The sequence below is a fragment of the Hakea prostrata genome, chromosome 4 (genome assembly GCF_041222555.1).
Source record: "Hakea prostrata isolate BN-2017 chromosome 4, UWA_Hpros_2, whole genome shotgun sequence".
NCBI classification, from domain to species: domain Eukaryota; kingdom Viridiplantae; phylum Streptophyta; class Magnoliopsida; order Proteales; family Proteaceae; genus Hakea; species Hakea prostrata.
In genome coordinates this window covers 4,510,706-4,533,427 of record NC_142603.1, presented here as the reverse complement: position 1 = coordinate 4,533,427, position 22,722 = coordinate 4,510,706, and the positions used below count along the sequence as shown (strand labels likewise).

At 35.7% G+C, this 22,722-nt stretch overlaps 2 protein-coding genes and 1 long non-coding RNA gene across 4 annotated transcripts in view; 1 reads left to right on the top strand and 2 right to left on the bottom strand.

Moving 5' to 3' along the window:
* LOC149017231 (uncharacterized) overlaps nt 1-22,722 on the bottom strand; it is a 37,848-nt gene that overhangs the window by 7,863 nt on the left and 7,263 nt on the right. The gene's annotated exons all lie outside the window — the stretch shown is intronic.
* LOC149017233 (vacuolar-sorting receptor 3-like) lies at nt 2,808-9,684 on the top strand. Its single transcript, XM_089151563.1, has 12 exons — nt 2,808-3,597; nt 6,015-6,707; nt 6,789-6,877; nt 7,005-7,074; nt 7,150-7,233; nt 7,339-7,415; nt 7,490-7,571; nt 7,906-7,988; nt 8,069-8,135; nt 8,474-8,602; nt 8,711-8,820; nt 8,985-9,684. The coding sequence occupies exons 1-12, from the start codon at nt 3,279-3,281 to the stop codon at nt 9,081-9,083; spliced, it is 1,902 nt and encodes a 633-aa protein (XP_089007689.1). The 5' UTR covers nt 2,808-3,278; the 3' UTR covers nt 9,084-9,684.
* On the bottom strand, nt 10,717-12,689 carry LOC149017232 (uncharacterized). The gene is made up of 5 exons (XM_089154359.1): nt 11,906-12,689; nt 11,494-11,757; nt 11,339-11,404; nt 11,162-11,227; nt 10,717-11,039 (listed from the first exon to the last, which is right to left on the bottom strand). Exons 1-5 carry the CDS (start codon nt 12,566-12,568, stop codon nt 10,947-10,949), a joined length of 1,152 nt encoding a protein of 383 aa, XP_089010485.1. The 5' UTR covers nt 12,569-12,689; the 3' UTR covers nt 10,717-10,946.

Here is a 22,722-nt window from a genome sequence, read left to right as displayed (position 1 = left end):
TACTCCTGAAACAAGGATCTCAAGTGAAGAATATCCTCAACAATGTGTAGTATCCCCCAATGTGGGCGGTAAGTACCCAGTAAAGTCCTAATTGCCACTTCGGAGTCTGAATGCACCAAAACCTTATTGCAGCCGTATTGTTGCGCAAATTGCAAGCCACACCGAATTGCAAGAATCTCAGCATGAAAAACACCCACATTAGCACAACCACCAGAACAAGCAAAAATAACATCACCCCTGCAATTTCGAGCCATAGCACCATACCCTCCAATATGTCCCCGGAGAGAACCGTCACAGTTGATCAGGATCCAACCCCAAGGCGGCGGTAACCAATAATGAACAGAACTCTTAACCTGAGCAAAAGAAACCGAAATACCCCAACTAGAGAAGAATTGTCTCTGTCTCGGGCAATCCTCCACCACTAGCTTTGCAAATTGAAACCGTAATCGGGTCATCTTAGCCACTAAGTAAAAGATGTCAAGGTCACTCCGAGAGCCCTTCTGAAAGGAAGGTACGTGCAAATGTATCTCATTCATCCCATATGGTTTTATATTTCCAAAAGAGACGAATGGTTACAGTCTAACATATGTGGGGAAGCTTTGAAGGGGCACAAGGAATGGGCAACCAAGTTTGTTTATATTGTTAGTTGTATATGAGTATGGAGAAATAGGGACTTGCATGAGGATTTTAAAAGACCACGGAACGCAGTGTAGCTTGCAGTTGACTATCATTCACTGGTCCAAGAGACTTGGAAATCGTGCATTTTTCATAAAATAAACCCTGGAACTTTTAAGCGATTCCAAAGGTGGAAACCACCAGTAGAGGGCTGGTTCAAATGTAATATAGATTATGCAGTTGGACTGAAAGGAGGTTTCACCTAGGTGGGAGGAGTTTTGAGGGATTCTAATGGTGATTATAAATGAGGTTTTACAAAGAGAATTTTAGAATGCCCTGTTCTAGAAGCCGAATTATAATCTATCCTATAAGGCATTCAATGTCAAATTATTTAAAACAATGAAAAAATCTTATGATAGAGACTGATAAAATTATCAAACACCATCATTCTTCTGTTAATTTTTTTCCATTGAATTCTATTTTTAGTGTTAATACCTTTTTAAAACTCCAAATTACCCTGAATTGAAAATATGTTTTATAATATTACCAATTAATATTATTATTAAAACCTAAAATACATTCATTTTTTTCATGGTTAAAACCTAAATTTTCTTCTATTAATAAATTCCAAAATGCTCCTATGTTCTTTACCTATACATTTCTTTTTCATCATAATTAATAAATACAAATTTGAACGTCTTTCTTATGTTTTCTTTTCCTTTTTTATTTTTATTTTTCTTTTTCTTTTATTCATTCGTAATAAAAGAACTGCATTTAAATTAAATGACATAGGAGTATTTGTGGGTCTTGAAATAGAATTAATTAACGGTAATTTAATGTTTTAACTACTAAGATAATTAAAAAATATTTTGAGACTTTCGTAATAATATTACTTGAGGATAATTTGAAATTTAAACTAATTATTTTAGTTTAAGATAATTTAGGATTTTAGAACAATATTTAATAGTAAAGTTAAAACAATAAAACTTAACTAAAAAAGAGAGCTGGAGAAGGGGAATATTTAATAACTTTGCTAGTTAAGAAGGTAAGTGATATTATTCAACTAAAAGGGGTTCAAGTGCCATTTGATCAAATAAGAGGGGAGGCAAGTGATATTTACCCTTTTCAGAAATATATAATACCTTTGAATGAAAAATCCTATACTTAACTCGTAATCTTCTACTATTTGCAATCACTCATCTTCTTCAATTATTATATTTATATAGTTTCTATTTTGCATGAATACTTTTTTTAAATGTTTTCTTCTTTGCTGTCATTCCCTTAGAACTGGGAGAGGGTAGTATTTGAAACAAATAAATAAAAAATAATTTAGATTAATTTTGAATAGAGTTCTTATTGATAAATTACACATAACTCAAGTCTCTAAGGGGTGTGCATTAATATTAGTGGCAACTCATGAGGTGTCTCCTCCTCCATGAGTTATGCTTGCTGCTTCTATATAATTATATTTCAATAAAATAAAAAAAATAAAAAAAATAAAAAATAAAACTCAAGGCGACCCTAAAAATTTTCTTTAAACATTGATTGTTTGCTAGATAAAAAAAAGCCAGAAAAATAAACATGTGGGACTGAGACATACCTGTAATAGAGTGGGAGAATTAAAAAAATTAAAATATTTTGTAGAAAAGTTATAAATATGAGTTAGCATATTCCACACTTCCCCACCAGTTCCACGAAATTTGTGACTTTGAAAGATGGTGGAATTTTTTCCCACTCCACTTGAATTCTTTCAAACAAATGAATGCTTATCTTTTTAATTTGTGACATATATCATTTTGTTTTTTTTTTGTAACAAAGGCGCTTTTTTTTTTTATATATAGGAAAATTGGGGTTGGGATAATTACATATGCCACCGGTAAGAATTGAACCCACAATCTCTCCATTGAGAGGTGAGTTCTCAACCACTGCACTATCCTTCCATTCCATTGGCATATATATCATTTTGTTGTTCAGCTTATATCGTATCGTAGCCCTGCGATTCACTTACGTCTTGACCGATATTAAATGATATTACCCATTTACCCCCACACAGCCACACTTGCCTTGATTAGAATAACCACGTGTCGGCAAAAAGATCGCTACCGCATGCGAGCGTAGCGTAACTAGTGGCAAGTTTGTACCAAAAATAGACTTGACTGGTGGCTAATCAAACAAGAAACCCAATTAGAGAACGAAACAAGAATCCATCTTTCCGGAACGTTCCCCACACGGAGTAACAAGACCAGAGCAGGGAACACTCAACACTAACAAAATCTCTTTTCCGCCCTTTCTCTAGTTTCGTTGTACTTCACGGAATGACATGAATTGTTGAACGGTCAAGAGAAGCTGCATCAAAATTGAAGGATCACAATAAAAAACGCCACTGCAACTTTGCTAACAGTAATCAATTTTGAAGTTTCCATCCGTTTTCTGGCGGAATTTGGTTTCCTGTTTGTTGCATTCTCTGTCACATATGTTTTTCTTGAAACAGTGTAACTAAAAATTCCAGTTTACAGACTTATCTCTTACTAGGATTTCTTTTTTAAGAACTGGAAAATGAGGTAGGGTTTGTTGATTGTTCAAAATTCATCGTCACATCTTGTGATCGTAATTCCTTGCTTACATCCGCTAACTCTGGTTTTGAGCTCAGTGAATTTCGTAATATGGAGAAGCAGGGATCAGTGTTGGGGTTTAGTCTAGGGTTTCTGTTGCTTTCGTTTTGGGTTTCTTTTATATCTCGGGCGACGGCAAGGTTCGTGGTGGAGAAGAACAGCTTAACTGTGTCATCGCCGGATGGTATTAAAGGTAGTTATGACAGCTCCATCGGAAACTTTGGAATACCCCAATATGGAGGAAGCATGGCCGGGGCGGTTGTGTATCCGAAGCAGAACATGAAGGGTTGTAAAGATTTTGACGACTTTGGCATATCTTTCAAGCCAAAAGCTGGAGCTCTCCCAACATTTGTTCTGGTCGACCGAGGAGGTATTACTTGATTCTGAATTCTGAATTTTGGACTCTGAAAAATGAAGTGGGGATGGATGGAACTTGTTAGTACTTTCTATTAATGCCAAATGTATTCATTTATTTGCTTAGAAAGTTACATTGAGATTTTTGGTGGAATCTGTATCTTCATAAGTCATGTGTGATGTATTCATCGACTGTAGTTTGTCTGCTTTAACACTTGCAACCAGTTGTATTTTAAGCACTAGCATGTATAGAGTGGCGTGGAGTGGACTGTTCTAAATGGATGAAGTTCCCATATTGAAACATGTTATGTAATTGGACTCAGTTGCTCCACAGATTTTGGGGCTAATGATATTGCACTCTTTTTTTACCTTCTGCATTTCCCTGTTTGTTTGGCGTAGATAAATGCAGCTCACTTCATGTATTCCATCCATTCTTAGTGGCTATGAGGAGAGGAGAGGGGAGAGAAGGGAGGGGTTTTGAATTTGCATATGCTTTTGCTAGATCCACCTGATATCAATTCTTCTTTCCTGTACATAGACAACCAATGCAGGATTGTTATATATTTGCAATCAAACAACTTTTCTCTAAAAGATTTGCAACTTAACACAACCTGACTGACCTTTTATATGAAACTGCTTCATAGGCTATTCAGAAGAGGTATATATGGTTTTTCTACAACTTTGAACCAGAGAAAAATATGGTTGATAAAAAAAAAAAAAGATTTTGAAAGAGAGTAGAGTAGGATTGATCAAATTTCCAAGTTCAGGTTTGGGGTTGATCATCCATAAGTAAGACAAGGTGACATACTGACCTGGGCTATGTTATTTGATTTTTGCCTGGTGAGGATTGATAGTTGGGGGAATGTTAAGTCCAGCTATAGGTTAGAGTTAATTGTTGTCATGAGGAACAGGTTTTAATAGGTTGTAGTAAAATCTGGAATCTGAACTGATCTGCCATTTTGCTTGTTTGTTATGTGAGCCAACTAACTGACTAGACACTTTACATAGATAAATTTCTGGTTTTGCTCTCAGTTTGTCGGACTGTGCACAAGTGTGTTGATATTTTCATAGATTTAACGATTGTTGTTATTGTATCTGTTCTTGATGTAAATCCAGGTTTAGGGTTAATCTTCCAGGATCTTCTAGAAGGGAACCAACACTCAACTGGGGTTTCTTGGTGTTTTGGCTAGGATTTAAAGGGGTCTCCAAGGCTGCTGGAGTGCTAAAGTAAGTCTGAAACTTAAGGGAATTCAAAACTCAGAATTCAAAATTTGGATTTTAGGTCAACCTAGGGTTTCAGTTGGGCTGGGTGATGGATTAGGGGTTGCTGCCTCCAATATTCAGAAGTAGTAGAACTGCTAGTCTGCAGATTAGAAACGGTTTCAGAGAAGGGAATTAAGTTTGGAAAGTTTTAGGGTTTTCTGGAAGTTTGAAAAAAAATTCTGTAACTGCTCTGCAAGGAAGATGAAATGCAGAAACTTTTCTGCTCCAAAACTAGGGTTTTTATGTGAAACTGAGATTAGATTCTTGTTCAACAGGCTTTTGGGCGATCCTATAGAAGGTATAATGTTGCGTTTTGGGCCTGGAACGAGGGAGTCCTAGTTGGGGTGGGATATGAAAACATGGGAAGAAGGAGATAGAGATGGCTTCTAGGGTTTGGCAAAGGAGCTGTAATGATGGGGGAAGGGTCTGTACTTACTTGTATGTGGAGAAGGATGACTTTGACTGTTGCTTGAATGCTGTAAACAGTGAGTAAATGTCTAGAAAGTTGAAGAAACAAAACACCAAGCCAACCACAGGTTCTCCTCCAAGGATCCCCGCGGCTTCCCAAGTCAATATTCAAACTCTATTTCAATCAATTAATCCAATCTGAAAAAACTTACATTAGAATAGCCTATAACAAAGAATTCAAACTCATATTGGGTCACCCTGACTGTTAGGTCCCATCACAACTTAACTTAGACTTTGAAAATGTATCTAATTACTACGTGATCTCAGCCCTCAGATCTAAGATCTCACTTTAGTCATCTAATGCTAATTATATAACTTCATATTACAAACAAACTAGACCCAAAAAGGAGATAACTCTTCCTAATTTAACACAACTCTATGACTCATTCCAATTGAAACATCAAAAGAAATGACTTAACTTCACACTTCTAAATAAACTGAACTACAGGATTTTGGGCTTCCTTATAGCTCGATCTAGGGGTAAGAATTGACCATTCTACCCTTGGGATGGATTTGGCCTCCTTGATTCATCGTTGAGCTTGGGCCCATTATTATTATTATTTTTTTTTTTTTGGGGGGGGGGGGGAGGTTTTCCAACCCTGGATACATCAACTGCTTTTAGTTACTTGTACTATCAAATGTCAACTCTTGTATTAATGAAGTTGCATTTAATGGACTGGAACACTTCATATTCCTGTACAGATTGCTTTTTTGCCTTAAAGGTTTGGAATGCACAGAAAGCTGGGGCTGCTGCAGTGCTTGTAGCAGATGATATAGAAGAACCACTGATAACGATGGATACACCCCAAGAGGATGGGGCATCTTCAAAGTATGTTGAAAACATAACAATTCCATCTGCCCTTATTGATAAAGACTTCGGTGAAAAATTGAAGAAGGCAATCAGGGTTGGGGATATGGTCAATGTGAACCTCGACTGGAGAGAAGCTGTTCCACATCCAGATGACCGTGTGGAGTATGAGTTATGGACCAATAGCAATGATGAATGTGGGACAAAATGTGATATGCTGATGGAGTTTTTAAAGGATTTCAAGGGTGCAGCACAGATTCTTGAAAAAGGTGGATATACACAGTTCACGCCCCATTATATAACCTGGTACTGTCCTCGAGCATTCACTGTAAGCAAACAATGCAGATCCCAGTGCATAAATCATGGAAGATATTGCGCGCCTGACCCTGAGCAGGATTTCAGTCAAGGTTATGAAGGGAAAGATGTTGTTATTGAAAATTTGAGGCAATTATGTGTTTTCAAAGTGGCAAGTGAGAGCAAAAAGCCTTGGGTTTGGTGGGATTATGTAACTGATTTTCAAATAAGATGTCCAATGAAGGAGAAGAAGTACAACAACAAATGTGCTGATGCTGTTATCAAATCTCTAGGTAGATTTGTTGCTGCTAACCTAGACTCTAAGATTAGTTCATCATTAAATACAAGTTAACATAAAGTTCGCATTTGGACAGGTCTTGATGGTAGAAAGATTGAGAACTGTATGGGAGACCCCAATGCTGACTCTAAAAATCCTGTGTTAGAAGAAGAGCAGGAAGCCCAAGTAGGTGGCTCCACCTCCTTTACGTAAATGCTTTTGTTCCATATTTCAGTGAATTTGAATGCCTAATCTATAGAACATCCTTTGGAACTGTTATTTGAACTATAACATGATAAGAAAACTTCTATAGGTTGGGAAAGGATCAAGAGGTGATGTGACCATACTACCTACCCTTGTTGTTAACAATCGACAGTATCGAGGTTAGTATTGGAAGCTTTCCCTTTTTTCTGTAATAATTTCTGGCATACTTCTCATTCTATAATATGTTGAAACAGGGAAGTTACAGAAAGCTGCTGTTTTGAAGGCTATTTGTTCTGGTTTTGAGGAAACTACTGATCCAGCTGTGTGCTTGAGTGGTGGTGAGAATTATTAATAACTCAAAGAGTCAATTTTGGAATTGTGATCCCTCAGGTTGTTTGCTTACTTGTGAGTTGTGACTATCCTCTCATTGGATCTTCTTGCAGATATAGAGACGAATGAGTGTTTAGATAATAATGGTGGTTGCTGGCAAGATAAATCACTTAATGCTACTGCCTGCAAGGTTTTAACTTCAGCCATGTAGATTGATATGTTCAGCTGTTTCTCTCCCTGTTAATAGTTGCATTGTTTTCATAGGATACATTCCGAGGAAAAGTGTGTGAGTGTCCCCTGATTAATGGTGTTCAGTTCAAGGGAGATGGTTATAGTACTTGCAAAGGTAAATTTGTATAACCCTCTGTTGTGAATTTGATTGTACCTCGTTTTTAATGTTCTATAAAGAGTTATTGTTGTCTCCTAGGGTCTTGGTTAATTTCTCCTGCTGAGATTTTCATTCATCCTCCCCCCCCCCACCCCCCACCAAAAAAAAAAAAAAAAAAAGCTATATATATTTACATGGGATAAAATGTGCTTGTTTTCTGTTGCAGTTTCTTCTGGTTGAATTCCTATTGCATATAGTTTGTTTCCTTGTTGCATCTTGTGACCTTTTACTATGTTATTAGTTATTACATACGAGTCCCCCCCTCCTCTTTCTTTCCTTGTGTGCCTTGCAGCAAGTGGACCTGGATGGTGCAAAATAAATAACGGGGGTTGTTGGCAGAAAACTAAAGATGGTCACACTTTCTCAGCTTGCGTGGTTGGTGATTCTTCAATTGTTTCCTCTTTAGTGGTTGGATTTTGATGAGTATTTTAATTATTTCCCTCTTTCAACATCAGGATAGCAAGGAAAATAAATGCGAGTGTCCCCCTGGATTTAGAGGAGATGGAGTAAAAAATTGTGAAGGTAAGAATGCTCACAGACCGGCATTTCTGTTCTAGATTATTGGTAAAGGAAGGGGCATAAAGAGAAAAAGAAATGATGGGGGTGTTAAGTCAATATCCTATGCCAGGTTCAATCTGCCTAAATACATATTGTACATACATTAGAAATTGTGCAAGGGAAATAATTGCTATGGTTTTCCAATTATGCTTCTCTAGGGCTAGGCGGTGCCTGGGTTAACCACTTGGAAGTGTGCTCTTTTTTATTATGGACTGAGATGTATTAGTGTATCTACTTCAATTCTAGCATGAATTATAAGTGCAACTTTTAACTACAATTGCTCTGATCTCCTGTATTGATAGATATTGATGAGTGCAAAGAGAAAAAGGCTTGCCAATGCCCTGAATGCACGTGTACCAATACGTGGGGCAGCTATGACTGCTCTTGTAGTGGAGACCTCTTGTACATGAAGGAGCATGACACTTGCATAAGTGAGTTTTTCTTTTTTACCCGAAGTTTTGTCATTTGGTAGACATGAGCAGGTACTTCTATTATTTGTAGGGTGCTTTTCTTGATTTCATTGCACGGTTCATCTTCAGGTAAGCAGGCAACTGAAGCAAGGAGTACGTGGGCTGCTGTTTGGGCCATTGTTATAGGCTTGATCATGGCTGCTGGTGGAGCTTATCTTGTTTACAAATATAGACTGAGAGTAAGTTTGTTCCTTATGTTCACAAATATAGATGAATAGATTGTGTAACTTCAAAAGGGCTATGGGCTTACTATGATAGCCATGTATTTGATTATTGCAACTGGTGTGTTGAGCCTAGTCTTGTTATGTGAGGTTGCTAATATCTGATCTTTGTGTCTTTCCAGTCATACATGGACTCAGAGATTAGAGCTATAATGGCACAGTATATGCCACTGGACAATCAAACGGAAGTCCCAAATCATGTCAGTGAAGATCGTGCATGAACACAGGATCCTTGCTGTTGAACTTCCATGCATCCTCAACCAGTGCAGAAATATAGTTTGCGTTGCTTTCAATCGCTTGAAGTATCTCCAGAGAGCGGGGCCTCAAGATTTTGTAAATTTATGGTGGATTCGTAAGAGGTTTGAGCACACAAGCTTAGCCCCCTTGGTGCAAGATGAGTGGGGGAAATTTAAAGTAGGTTGGATTGATGGAGAGACTAGAAGACGGACTATAATTCTTGGAATCACTGTTCTTGTCATGACTCAGGTTCTGGATTTATCTAAGAACTGTTGATGTAATTTCCGTAGTGTTAATTGGTTGATGCGGCCTAAATTCTCTCACTAAATGGCCCACTCCACTGTATTATCATTTTTAATTGGTAAATGTATGGTTTTTGGGACCTAGATGTTAAAGATATGGTGATCATATGATGTCTATACGAGTTGGTGATCATATGATGTCTATCTGATACAGTTGCTCTTCAAGATTACCAATAGTCATGGAACATATTAGTTTTAGCCAGCAGAAATTTCATGCACAGCTGCATAGGAAGTTAGCATGAGAAGGGGAATATCGAAACTTTTCATCCTAATCAAATCAGAAAACAACTCATCAGAAAAGTTCAATGAGTTCTGATCTAATATTCTAATGTAGCATGAGGGCAAGGCATTGAAATAGCTTGTGTAGAAAAACGTCCTCCCTCTGGACTTTGGTTTTGCAAAAGTCTCAGGCACAAGAACTATCCCTTTTTTATATTAACTCACTTGAATAGATGTAGAGTTTAATGCCAAATCATGTGAAGTTTTTCATCTTGGTATACATGATTACTTGCTTGTGTTCTTTCTCATGTTTGTGCAGTCTACCCTGCATTTCGTTGTTTAAGAACTCAAACAAATAGAGAAGGTTATCCGGTCACTGACTCACATGAAGCCCAGAGGCATCTTCTATCGCTTTTCGTCATCCAATGGCCTGAAATTGTGATTCTTTTTCACTTGAACAATGTGTTATCTCTCCTATTATCATCGAAGGTTGTTTAGTTGGTAATGCCTGATGCCTTTTAGTGAATAGTTCTTGTATTTGCCTCTCTCTCTAATGGTATACCTAATAGTCCCCACCCCATAATATCTAGCTACCAGTTCCAACATAAAAATAGGTTAACTCCTGCTCTTATCTGATCACATCAAAATACCAAATATAAGATTGTTCCAGAGATTCATCTGTATCTTATCTGGTTAAAACCCAATCTATTGCAATAAATTAGATCATGATTAGTCATTGGGAGAATTTACTAGAGTTCTACACAACTTTTAAGATATTCTATTATAATATGAAGTCAATTGGTTCATTCGGAGATTGTGGGCATGACATGTTTTTAAATTCCTTTGTTGTCTGTTCACATTATTATTTTTTGTTTGTTAATAGTTCTCATCAGTTCATTGAACATTAGTCAGCTTATTTGTCCCATAGAAAAACCTTTAACAAAAATAATAATAATAATAATAATTTTTAAGTACTTCTGTTGTTCTCATTTTAGCCATGTTTTGCCAACTGCAGAGATGAGAAAATTTAAAGAAATAATTGTTCCCGTAAACTAAGTTCTCATCTCCAGCAGTTTCAGTTCACAAGGTGGGATGTTGGAAACAGAACCAAATGAGGGGAAAAAGACAGACTGAGAAAAGGGTTTCTGAATTACATATTTGGATGATCAACTCATTACAAGATATGAATTAACAAGTCTCTTTCCTCTGTTCTTTTCTGTTAAGTGTTAAATCTAACGAGCTGAAGTAGTAAATGGATTGACTTATTAACATCATAGTTATCCAGCAGCACCTTCTGCATGCCTTCCAAAGTTGTCATTATCATCATCATCTGGTTGTAGATAGCTTCAAGTCAAGCCCAATGTCCATTCCATTGTAAGCAATGGGAGCATACATCCATAGATCATCAGAGCTCAAGAGCTACAAAGATCCAAAGAGAAAATTGGGTAAAAAATAAAATTAGTTTACTTTCTCTAATGGATATATTTTGGTGTTGTGGGAACCTAAAAACTGAAAAGTAGATTACTTGCAAGTGTTCTTACCTTGATTTGGAGCTGCAAAAATTTGACATACTGTACAGCTTCTTCTAGCATCGTACTGATGTCTACCTGCAACATATATCCATTTAAGAGAGAATGAGTTGAAGAATAGATGATGCAATGTTGATCATTTAAAGAACAGTAATACAAGACCAGGTTTTCATGGCTTTAGTTTCTCACCTTTGTGCCATTAGGTACAAGATTTTGTAGGATTCTTAGTCGCTCGTTGATTCTTTCTCTTCGCTTCTGTAAATTGAGAGAAAGTAATGCCTTAGATTAAGATGATTATTCATTACGGATCATTTGAGTTTGTACTAGTTGTAAGAGTTGTTTACCCGAGCATAGAGGCTCTGGGGATCTGTGGCTGAACCCCTACTGGCTCTTGTTTTCCCTTTCATTATTATGTTTAGAGCTTCAGGACCTTTGGAGCTTGAAGTTGCACCTCCTCCATTTAGCTCCTGTGAAGCATTGGAGTCGTCTTCGGAGCAGTCACTGCTAGAAGTCTGCACGTTTGTACCAGCATTCTCTTCATCATCATTGCTGTTTAGGTTCAGCTTCTGGGTTTTCTTTGATTGCACATTTTTCTTAGTCTTTTGAACCTGTAATTTAAGTTACAAATACTCTATGAGAAAACATGAAAAAACAAAACTGTGCTAGGTTTCATGCGGAAATGTGGAGACTTGTGGGTATGTTGTCTGGCTCTTAAAGATGATCAAAAGAAATTACTGGCTATCATATGACACTTACTTCTCCTGTTGGAATCCGAGGCTTCTTCCTTGAGTATTCAGATTTTTCTTCTGGGTTGACATTGGGATCTGGCATCGCAGGTCTCCTCTTTACTTGCTGAATTTTCTTCTCGTGAAGAGAAATGGTGGCCGCGGCCTCTGGGGATCCACCAGACTCATGTGCACTGTCACTGCTCATGTCTTCATTTAAGCAAGCAATTTCTTCCCCTGAGTTATTCTCAGCAAAGAGCTGAATGGAGGGGTTAATCATAGTGAAATCCATGGACATGGAGCTGTTGCTACTGGTCGCCAAGGTTTGATTTGAATGGCTCAAATAGTAGTGGTGGCCATTGTGGTGGTGTGATGGTAGTAAGAGGCCACTACTGCCACTGCTATAGCTCCCACTGCTATAGCTACTCCCTTGAGGGTAACAGATCAAACTGGAATTCACACCATCTGAACCATAGTATGTGCTCTCATCACTCCCAGTAGTATTGCCAGCGGCAGCATCATGACCCGGCCAAAGCGACGAAAGAGTACCTAAGCTCAAGGTTGATCCAGCTTCGTGATCATGGGGAATGGGGAAGGACCCAAGCAATTGTGCCATGAAATCTGACTCATCTGTGGAGAACATTCCACTGTAAGAACTCCATTCTCCCTCTGATAAACCTTCTACATGCTCCATTCTTGTTTATCTGATTTGGGTTTCAATAAAACAAATGGACTGGAGAGAAGTAAAGGTTTCTCCACTGGTTCTGTTTCTGTTATGCAGAGAACAGAGAGAGTATGTGTGTTATGCTGTTAAACAAGAAGCTCGATGTGTTGGATAATTAGCATCATGGAGCAGCCTTTTATACTCTGCAGCTTTGAAGAATGTTATCTGTACAGATTGAATTAAAAAAATAATTGAAGTTATTAAATTTTGATAATCTAATATTCTAACCAACTCAAAACTCCAGTTAACATCGAGGAGGTGGGTCCACTAACAACTCAGCAAAGACTAAATAATAAAACCCTTCAATGGTTTTAAAGGCCTGCCCCTGAAATGGTGCTGGGGTCCCCTTCTTATCAGTTATAGTTTTAATCTTTTAGTGTCAATGGAGATTAGAGAACAAAGAGAATTGAAGAAAACTGGGAGGTCAAATGACAATAATTGGAAAAACTGATTGTTATGATAAACTAATAATTGTTATGATTACTTCATCTCTTAATCTTAAGTTTACTGATAAAGAAAGATTGAAAGCGACCTTTATAGTTATTAGGAGAACGTGGGAAGGGGCATCTTGAGTATCTTAATCTGTAGGGAATTCTGAAATTCTTTTCTATTTGTTTAAGACTTGAAAGAATTAAAATAGAGAGACAGATGGAGAGGAATATAGAATGACATCAGAATGAACAGGTCGTGGGAATGGTAGTTGTATAAACACCATCTCTCAACTGAACCAGGCAGGGGATCTGCCGACCTCAGATTGTTGTTCCCTGCTACAAGATGCCATGGATAAATCTATTAAAAACAGATGAGCAACCCTTTTACAATTCAGGAGGTTTGATTAGTTTGATTTATCTCAAGCATATTGTCAGATCAGATAACAACAATAATAAGCTAGAATGTTAGAATGTGATTGTTATCCATCAACTCTAAAAATAAGTAAAAACAAGCTAGTTGGGTGCACCAATGGGTGCATGGGGGTTATCTCAATGAGGAGAAGAGAAATAGAAGTGTTGTGATCCCATTTGAACTCTTGGTTGAACTATGGTCAACCCTTGCTAGTCGGGCAAAACCCGTTCACATGAAGATTACGTCAGAGCGGGCTGGCATGTGTGATCGAGTAACCGCCTATGAGGCTTAAGATAGATTCAATGACAACACCACCCCGAGGGATGGGTTTTAGATCTCTGTGCTGAGTAGCTAGAGAGGAATGAGAGAGTGATCTCTGTGCGTAGTGAGTGCTAGCCAGCAATATGTAGGCAATGTGCCCAACCAAGACTATTAGTGGTAGAGGATCCAGACTCCAGTAGAACTATCATGACTTCAGGAAGACATTAGTGGGGGAAGCAATAGCAATGGGAGCAAAGTTAACTGTTATATAATGGAGATTGCCTTCACAAGTTCTCAATGAGTCTAACAATCTGGAGCTTGTAAATCTTTTGAAAGATAAAGGTAAAGCAATGCCTTCATGGAAAATAGTTAGCATATAGCATGGAGTGAGTGTTTATTTCTCTTTTTTTCTTCCCATATAATAAAATGTAGTTGCTGACATTCCAATCCAGGAAACCATGTCAATGACGAGCAAGACAATTTGTCATTCTTGCAATTCATAGCTCTATGACTCTGTAACAAATGGGTGTATAAATCGATTTCATCATGTCTCTTTGACTCTTTCTTAGATGAACTCTCTCTTTACGAAAAACAAAAATAAGGACAAAACAATTGTCCTTAGAATGCTTGAATGGGCAAGAAAAAAAAAAGTATTAGGTATTGTCGCACAAATATTAATAATGCATTTAGATATCAAGATAGCTGCTCCAAACAAATATCTTCCATATTTATTTGGGAAGTGTAGTCTGTAGCCCTAAAAAACGAGTGTGAATCATCTCCCGTATTACAACCACAAATTATGTGGGGCTCACAAGTATAAAATAATAAATATTTTAAAAAATAAATCTCATTATTCTAATCCTGTGGGCCCCCTTGTAATTTATGGTCAACGATCATCGAGGAGCACGATCGGAGAAGACAATCCGAATTCCCAAAAACTTGTGAAGAGAAAAAATTATCTTGTTATTCAAACTTTAGGCTGCGTTTGTTTCTTTGAAATAAAGGTGGGGTGGGAAAAAAGGAGTGGGAAAATTCTTGAAAAGAGTGCAGATTTTTTACTTTTCCCTTAAATCCCAAAATAGTACATTGTTTGGTTGCTTGGGTGGGAAAGTGACAGACAAGTTTCTTTGAATCAAAGAAATTTGTCTGTTGATGTGGCAGTCCAACTTTTCCACCCTAAGCCATTTTAAAACCCGATATATTTCGTGGGCTTTGTAAGTTGGAAAAAGTAAAAAGCGAGACTCACCACTATCATTTTTCCACAAAACCCTTTCCTTTCATTTTCTTCTCTCTCACCCCACTATACATGAGACCCACATATTATTTTTTTTTCACCCTTTTTTTTTCACCCCACTTTTACAAACAAACGCAGCCTTAATCTCAAAACCCTAAGGCTGCGTTTGTTTGCTGGAATAAAGGTGGGGTGGGAAAAAAGGGGTGGGAAAATTCTTGAAAAATGTGTAAATTTCTTACTTTTCCTTTAAATCCTAAAATGGTAGAGTGTTTGGTTGCTTGGGGTGGGAAAGTGGGAAACAAGGTTCCTTGATTCAAGGAACCTTGTCTGCTGATGTGGCAGTTCAACTTTCCCACCCCATGCTATTTTAAAACCCCACATATTTGGTGGGATTTTGTGGGAAAGTTGGGGAAAAGTAAAAAGTGGGACCCACCTGATCACTTTTCCACAAAACCCTTTCCTTTCCTTTTCTTCTCCCTCACCCCAATACATGTGGGACCCACATGTTTTTTTTTCCCACCCCTTTTTTCCCACCCCACCTTTGCAAACAAACGCAGCCTAAATTCTGCATGGAACTAAAAGCTGCAGGTGCAGAGAGAGCTCTGTGAAATTATGACAAAATCAAATATCAACTTAAATTTGGCCCAAACTCCAAGACATAACTCTCTCTCTCTCTGTCTGAAATTATGACTAAATCAAATCAAATATCAACTTAAATTTGGTCCAAACTCCATGTCGCAAATACTTGTATAATACACACAGGCGAACTGGAAATATTTCCAGCAACTCCGGCGATCCTCACGCTAAATCGTACGCGTGGATCAAAACATAAAAATATCACAATTAAATTACCAAAAAAGGAAAAGAGACAGAGAGATGATAATGGAAGCAAGGAAGGTCTTCTTCCTTTGAAGGGTCTTCTTCGATATATTTCAGCGCCGGCCATGGCACGATCCAGAAAGAGAATTGAATAAAAGAGAATAAAATCCAAAAGCTCTCCCAACAACAACACCCACGGCCGGCCATGCACCACAAGCCAGCTTTCTCTCTCACTTTTCTTCCCGTTTTCAGTTGAAACTTGTGAGCTGTTGTGTCTTTCTCTTGCCCATTCCGTTCAACGCATCTGAACAGTCATTCGATCTCATGGGTTTCTTTAGAAGGGAAAAAGAAAAATAACACATTCAAATCTTGTAATAATCATGAATGGACCAGACATTCACGATACACGGGTGCATGATCATTGTTTCTCATAAAACAAGAAAACAAAAAAAAAAAGAAGCGATAATATCTTTTCTTTCTTCCTTCGTTCTTCTTCTTCTTCTTCATTTGTTTTTAATATACAGCCAAGATCAGACCCACCACCTCTCTACTCAAAGGTGTTGCTTTTACCAGCTGATCAACCCTGCGATAGTATCACGACTCAGATTTGAATCTGCATGACCAGTTCAACCATCTTCAATCAATTTTGATCACACCAATTAATCTCTCATAAGAGTCACTTTGCATTTGCTACTTTTAAGTATTATCTCTTTGTGTGTCTTTAGAGCCCAATTCTGTGTATGGGTGCTAGACTGAGCTAGCTTGGTACATATAAAAAACTTGATTCAACTTATTCCTCCCTCAACTTCAAAACTTTTAATGCACTCAGCAATTATTTTCATTAGTAGCAGGAAAATTTCTACTTACACTGGTAATCGCAAACTTTAATTTGTACCATCAAACCATCTTTCATAAGAAAATTCACTGTAATAGTTTTAGAATCATCTTTTGACAATAAAGATAAAAGAAAATCTCTTCAGCACTGGGTGGTCGATGTTGATCAATTCTGGTCAACTGAAATATTTAATTTTCAAATTGATGTCATCAAGCCGTCATCTTTCATCTTAATTAAGGGGAATTAACCACTTCTTTGAGGCACTAAACTAGGTTTTTGGGAGGTCAATCAAGGATATGTCCATAAAAATGGGTTCATGTGTGGTCCAACAATGTTCTATCTTCCTCTTTGAATAGGTTACATTGATCGGTATGAGGCTAAAATGGGTAATGATCATAGACTTAAGGTTATATTAATTATGATTAAGATTTAATTAAGTATAAAGTGTAGCATTATTTTTGAGACCCAAGTGTAAACAAATCTTTCCAAGAAGAAATATAGTAAATGAAAACCAGCATGATTTAGTACAAAACAGCATGTCTATAAGGTCTGTGATGTTAGAAGATCATAGATAATTAATACAAATATTATTGCTCTTTAAGAACTATTAATTAGCCATTATGTCCTAAATAACATATATGCCCCCTAATAGAAAATAAGACTAACAAGTCAAACCATCTCTAAGGATATTCTGTCTTTCTTTCCTTTCCAAGGGATCCCTAGCTATATGGGACCTCAGACATAATTATACTCTCATGAAAATAGAAAAATTAAGAAGAGAAGTAGTTTAATTTTGTTGATAGTGATTCGATCTTCCCATTGTGCGGTCCTTCTAACTAAATAAATGTCTAATAAACTGAGTTAAACACTTCTTCATACTATAATAAACGTTTCGCCGGTGGCTTTCCACACTCCGAAGTCCAAACCGTCCTTTTCTCATTTTCTTTCTTTTTTTATTTTTAAGCGTAAGCATGATGTAATAATGAAAAATCAGAAATAAGTTTGTTTAGCCCCTTCAAAAAAACAAAAAAATTTGTATTGTAAATTTAAGTTTTCTTTGCAATGCAATATTTAAAAGAAAAGGAATGAGAAAAAAGAACATACTAAAAGAAGTGATATTAAGATTATATATGTGCCTTTCTCCCTTTTTTTTCCCATTATTTTCTTACATTCCAAACAGTCGTGTGATAAAGTTTTTGATTTTTTGGTCAAGAGAATAGTGCTAGAATTCTTCAAATTATAAGATAATGGTGAATCTTTTTTATAAAAAATTGTTGATCCATTCTCCCTTTACCAACTACTTGACCAAGTCTTGTTTAAAAAATGTTGAGAATGATCAAATATCTTGATCTTTGCCAAGTGTGTTTTATGATACCTAGGGTTCAGAGTTCAAACATAGTGTGGCCCCCCAAATCATAGGTTAACCTCCATGAACCCCATCAAATGCTTCATTAAGAGAAAACAACTTAATTCATTAATTAAGATAAAAGATTATTACAGGGTTCTTATTGGGATTTTTTCTTTCCTTCCCGGTAAGCAGGTTCTTATTGGATTAGAGTCATTGTCTTTTATTGTTTCAAGGAACAAGACTTGTGTACGGGAGATTTCCCTTATCGAGCTTGTCCTATAGGGAGACGGTCTTTGGTCATTTCGAATGGACATTTTCCTAATGATCATCCAACTGTAATTAATGCAAATCGTGCATGTAAGCCATTGTCGTGTTTTAGCAATAAAGGAGGTTGTTATCTTGTTTTTAAAATATTAAACATCTAAAATGGACCCAAAAAATATGAAATAAAAATATTTAAACTTTATAACTCATAAAAATATCATGACACAAATAATCATATAAACTAGAATTTTCTTGAACAATTCAACAAGAACTACCAATTTTGAGATGCCAGCTTACTAACATGGTTTATTCTAATAAAGAGTCCAAAATTTTGACTTTACCTGCTAACTACTAACTATTGGCTAAAGTCTCAGATGTCCAATAATAATTTGAGATAAAAAGATAAAAAAAGAAATACAGAAACCAGCTGTTTGGGTTTTTAAAAACTGATTTTGGTGGGCTAGTTAGAAAAAATGGCTCTAATTGCAAATTTAATATTTCCTTCACCTAAACAGAAACTTAAAAACAACCATATCTATAGGGGGAGTTAAAAAGAAGAAGAAGAAATATTAAAATTCTTTTAATGATATTTGAATATCCATCTCACTTGTGGAACTACAACAAATTATATCTTAAAAACAGCAACATTCTTAAAATGTTTAGTTCTACTTCCACCAATCAATTAATGATTATCGAGATTAACTTAATCAGGTATTCTCATTTAAGTACGATTTATTGACTAAACAAGCCAATCAGTACAGTAGATTAAGGCCTTAATTAAGGAAGACTTACTAAATCTTGATGAAAATTTGTGAAACCCTAACTATTAATTTCTTCATTTTTGTGCAGTAGGGTAGGATTCCAGCAGTTCTGAGTAAGTTTTGAGATTGAGATCTGAGGTAAGATTATGAGTATCATTAGGAAAAGATTTGGTATGAAGTCCACTTGACATAGGTTTACACCAATTTTTCTAGTAAAAGATTTAAAGTTATTGTAAAGAACTGGTCATTATGCAAAATCTAGAAATGAAGACACTAAGATTTTATAGTAATGATACATTTCCAGTTAGTGAGATCTTAGATTTCTATTCCCAATTAGAATACCTAATGATAAATTGACTAGCTTGGACATATATGTTATTGTGGATTAGTTTTGACTGATCTCTGGGTTTGTGTGGTTAATAAGATTGATGAAGGTATATATAATTGCATTGCTCTCCCATGCCAAACTATTAATAAGAACCCAAATTTCTTTTTTTTATATGGTTAATGCACAAGAGCCACATTTTTGAGGAGAGAGTGTCAAGAAAGAAAGAGAATATAATGTAAATATACTTTTTATTTTAACCCCCCTCAAAAAAAAAAAATAATAATAATAATAATTTGATGATTATAAAAGAATTGAAATACACTCAAAGTTGTGAGAGATCTTAGTTGTAGATTTAGTTTGAGGTAATCTTGACATAAGCATGACATTTGGAATTAATTTTTTGTAAATATTGATTAGAAACTGTTGTCAAGAAGAACCAGTCATTCATTTAGATACCAAGAAAAGTGGAGAAAAATCTTGAAATAAAATTTAACAAGACTTTATAGCTTTGATCTACTACTAACTAATAAGATCTTATGGTTCTGTTAGCAATTAATGCCTTAGTGAATGGAATATCTAATGATAAATAAAAATTATATATCTACTAAGCAAAATTTCCATGTTTAATCTTATAGCTAAATCAATTGACTAGTCTCTAGTCATTAATTGTTTCAAACAAGTTAGTAGCTTACCATCCCCTCTCTATATATTTTTTTAATTTTATTTATTATTTTTTTAGTACTTTGTCTTAGAATTTAGCTGGTAGTTTTGTAAATCATTTGATGGCCGGAGAACGATATCTTGTCTTTTGTCTCTTCCATTTGTGGTAAAGACACTAAAGAGGTCGTGGAGTCCTAAATCAAGCTACCTTACCTTATATCTTCATTATAGGGGTTATAAAGAAATTTTTTGAGGGCTACATTGTTATTATAATTATCTATCCATTTAGGGTTTCAATGATCTATACTTTTATGGCAAGATGATTTTCTCTAAAGTCTAAGGGAGAGGTGTGTTATGAGATGAGCAACACTAGCTTATTCAACCATGATAACAAGGTAGATCTCATATCTACATTGATCTAAGTAGTTTTGGTAAACAACATGAATACCTTAAACATATTGTGTGATTATTGTTTTTTACAATTTTCATCTCTCCAAGTATTATGGGAGCCAAACCAGAGGGAATCAGGAAATCTAAAGCATGGCTATTCATCCACTGCACTGTAGCATGTCTAGTTACAAAACCTAAACAATCTAAATGCTGATATTCTAAACAATCCTCTAAAATTTATGTTGGTGTTAATAAGACTTATTTGTCTATTAAATCTGATATTATTTTTATTAATATGACATATAATCATGAAATAAATAGTTATATTCTAGTCTAAAGAAAAACTGTTACCATGATTATTTCTTCAATAGTGATTGTCGAGTTAATATTGATTATATCGTTGTTATCTCGGTACCAACTACATTTTGCCGCATAATAGATCTTTGGAAACATTGGGATCTTGAGAATACATCAAAATAATGAAATAATCATAAAATCTGAAATATAAAACATCCATATTAATATCCATGGAAAAATAATTCATTAATAAAACAAATAGAATGTTCTTTTTCCCTTTGTATATATGCACCCTTTTAGTTGAGAAGTGATTTTCATTGACAAATATAATGGTTTTCTATACATTGACTTCTTAAATTCTTTATTATTACTATCTTCAGTAATCTATTAAATAAGTGGTTTACCATCTTAAATATTTACCTACATCTTAATTTTGTCTCATTTCTGGTAAAGAAATTCAAAAGTCAACCTTTTAAATCTGTGTGAGTCGAATTTCATATGCATTTTTCATTTTATTCTCATTATCTTATCTAGATGTATTAATTAAATGTTATTATATTGTAAAGAAACTAGGTTGTTACACATAAGAATTAATGAATATTTGTATTTTTACAACTAATGTATAAGATAAAGGAGCAAGTTTTCCACCGCCCACCAAAGTGCAGATTGTATCTTTTCATCAAAATTAATTTGATTTGAAGGTTGAAATACTAGAATAGCAAATGGCATTGTTAGTCTTCTATGAAAATCCAACTTTATAAATCTAATTGAAAGATTTGATTATGTTAAATAAGAAGTGAAGAGAAATTCCATCTAAAATAAATTAACCATTTTATTTTGTTGCTTTGCTTTGTTTGATTACCACTTGTATTTAGATCTGAAATTTATCGTTGTATATTCCGTAATTATATGTTAAGATTATTTTTGGTAATGAATTATATATTGGGCTTCTTACAGGTGACATTTACAAAATAGAGATGCTTATTGTTTAAACCATAACATTAAAGCTTATTCTCTACAAAATATATCAACCTAATTATTTGAGTATGACCTTAGATTTTATTGTATTATATTATTTGAATCAAATAAATGTATCATTACACAAATCTCATATAATGAGAAGCAAAAAAATAAATAAATTATTCTACATCTTAGCCCCTACAATTGATCAAGTGTCAATACCTTGAATGCATTTTTTTAGTGGTAGATCAAAACCTTTAATATCTTGATTATTTGATGTGACATCTGCATGAGGAGGAAAAAAAAAAAAGAGGAAAAAGTTTGGGGGGATTGATTGGAGAAAGGAAAGAGGGGTGTTTTGATTTGTGTTTTTGGTGTGAGTTTTGTGTGGGAGGGAATGGGGGGTTTGGAAAGAATGTGTGGGGTGAAAAAAAAAAAGGCATCACGAAGATCAATGAAAAAGAAACATATAAAACTACCCTGAAATAAGGTGTTAATGCCTCTGGTCTGAGGCATTTTTTGACTCATCAAAACTCGGGTTACATTTGGAGACTGTCTCTGATGACCTCTTTACTCCCAAAGGGGATGATCCATTTTTTGGCAAAGAAGTTGATTAGGAATGCTTTTGATCTTCATGGAAGAGTACCAGTACAGGGAAGGAATGCAATGGCGCAACTCGATCAAAACCAAACATACGACAAACTTCGTGAAACTTATAATTGGGCTCGACTGTCATCTGGACAACGCAGGTTGGAATCTATATTGTACATCCAAATTGTTGTCATGGTTCTTTTTGAGGTCATATGTTACTCATTATTGTTGTGAATGGAATCAAATCCACCATACCTAGCACCTTTCTGTACTGTATAAACTGATGCATTTCGGTAACTTTTTTAGCGTCTTAATGGTTCTCATTTCAATTCGTAAACCTAGAGAGATCCATAGTTTTAATTTTTCGAGCTTGCTATTTTGAACGGTGACCTTGTATAACAAGGTCACCAGGTTTCCTGGGTTGTCATTTGTCTCCTTCTTCAAGCGGGTTTAATTGGCGCAATTTGTTTAACGATATTATTAAAGTACACTAAAGTTTACCTCAACAGTTGTTTGACAGGTGTGGTTAGTGG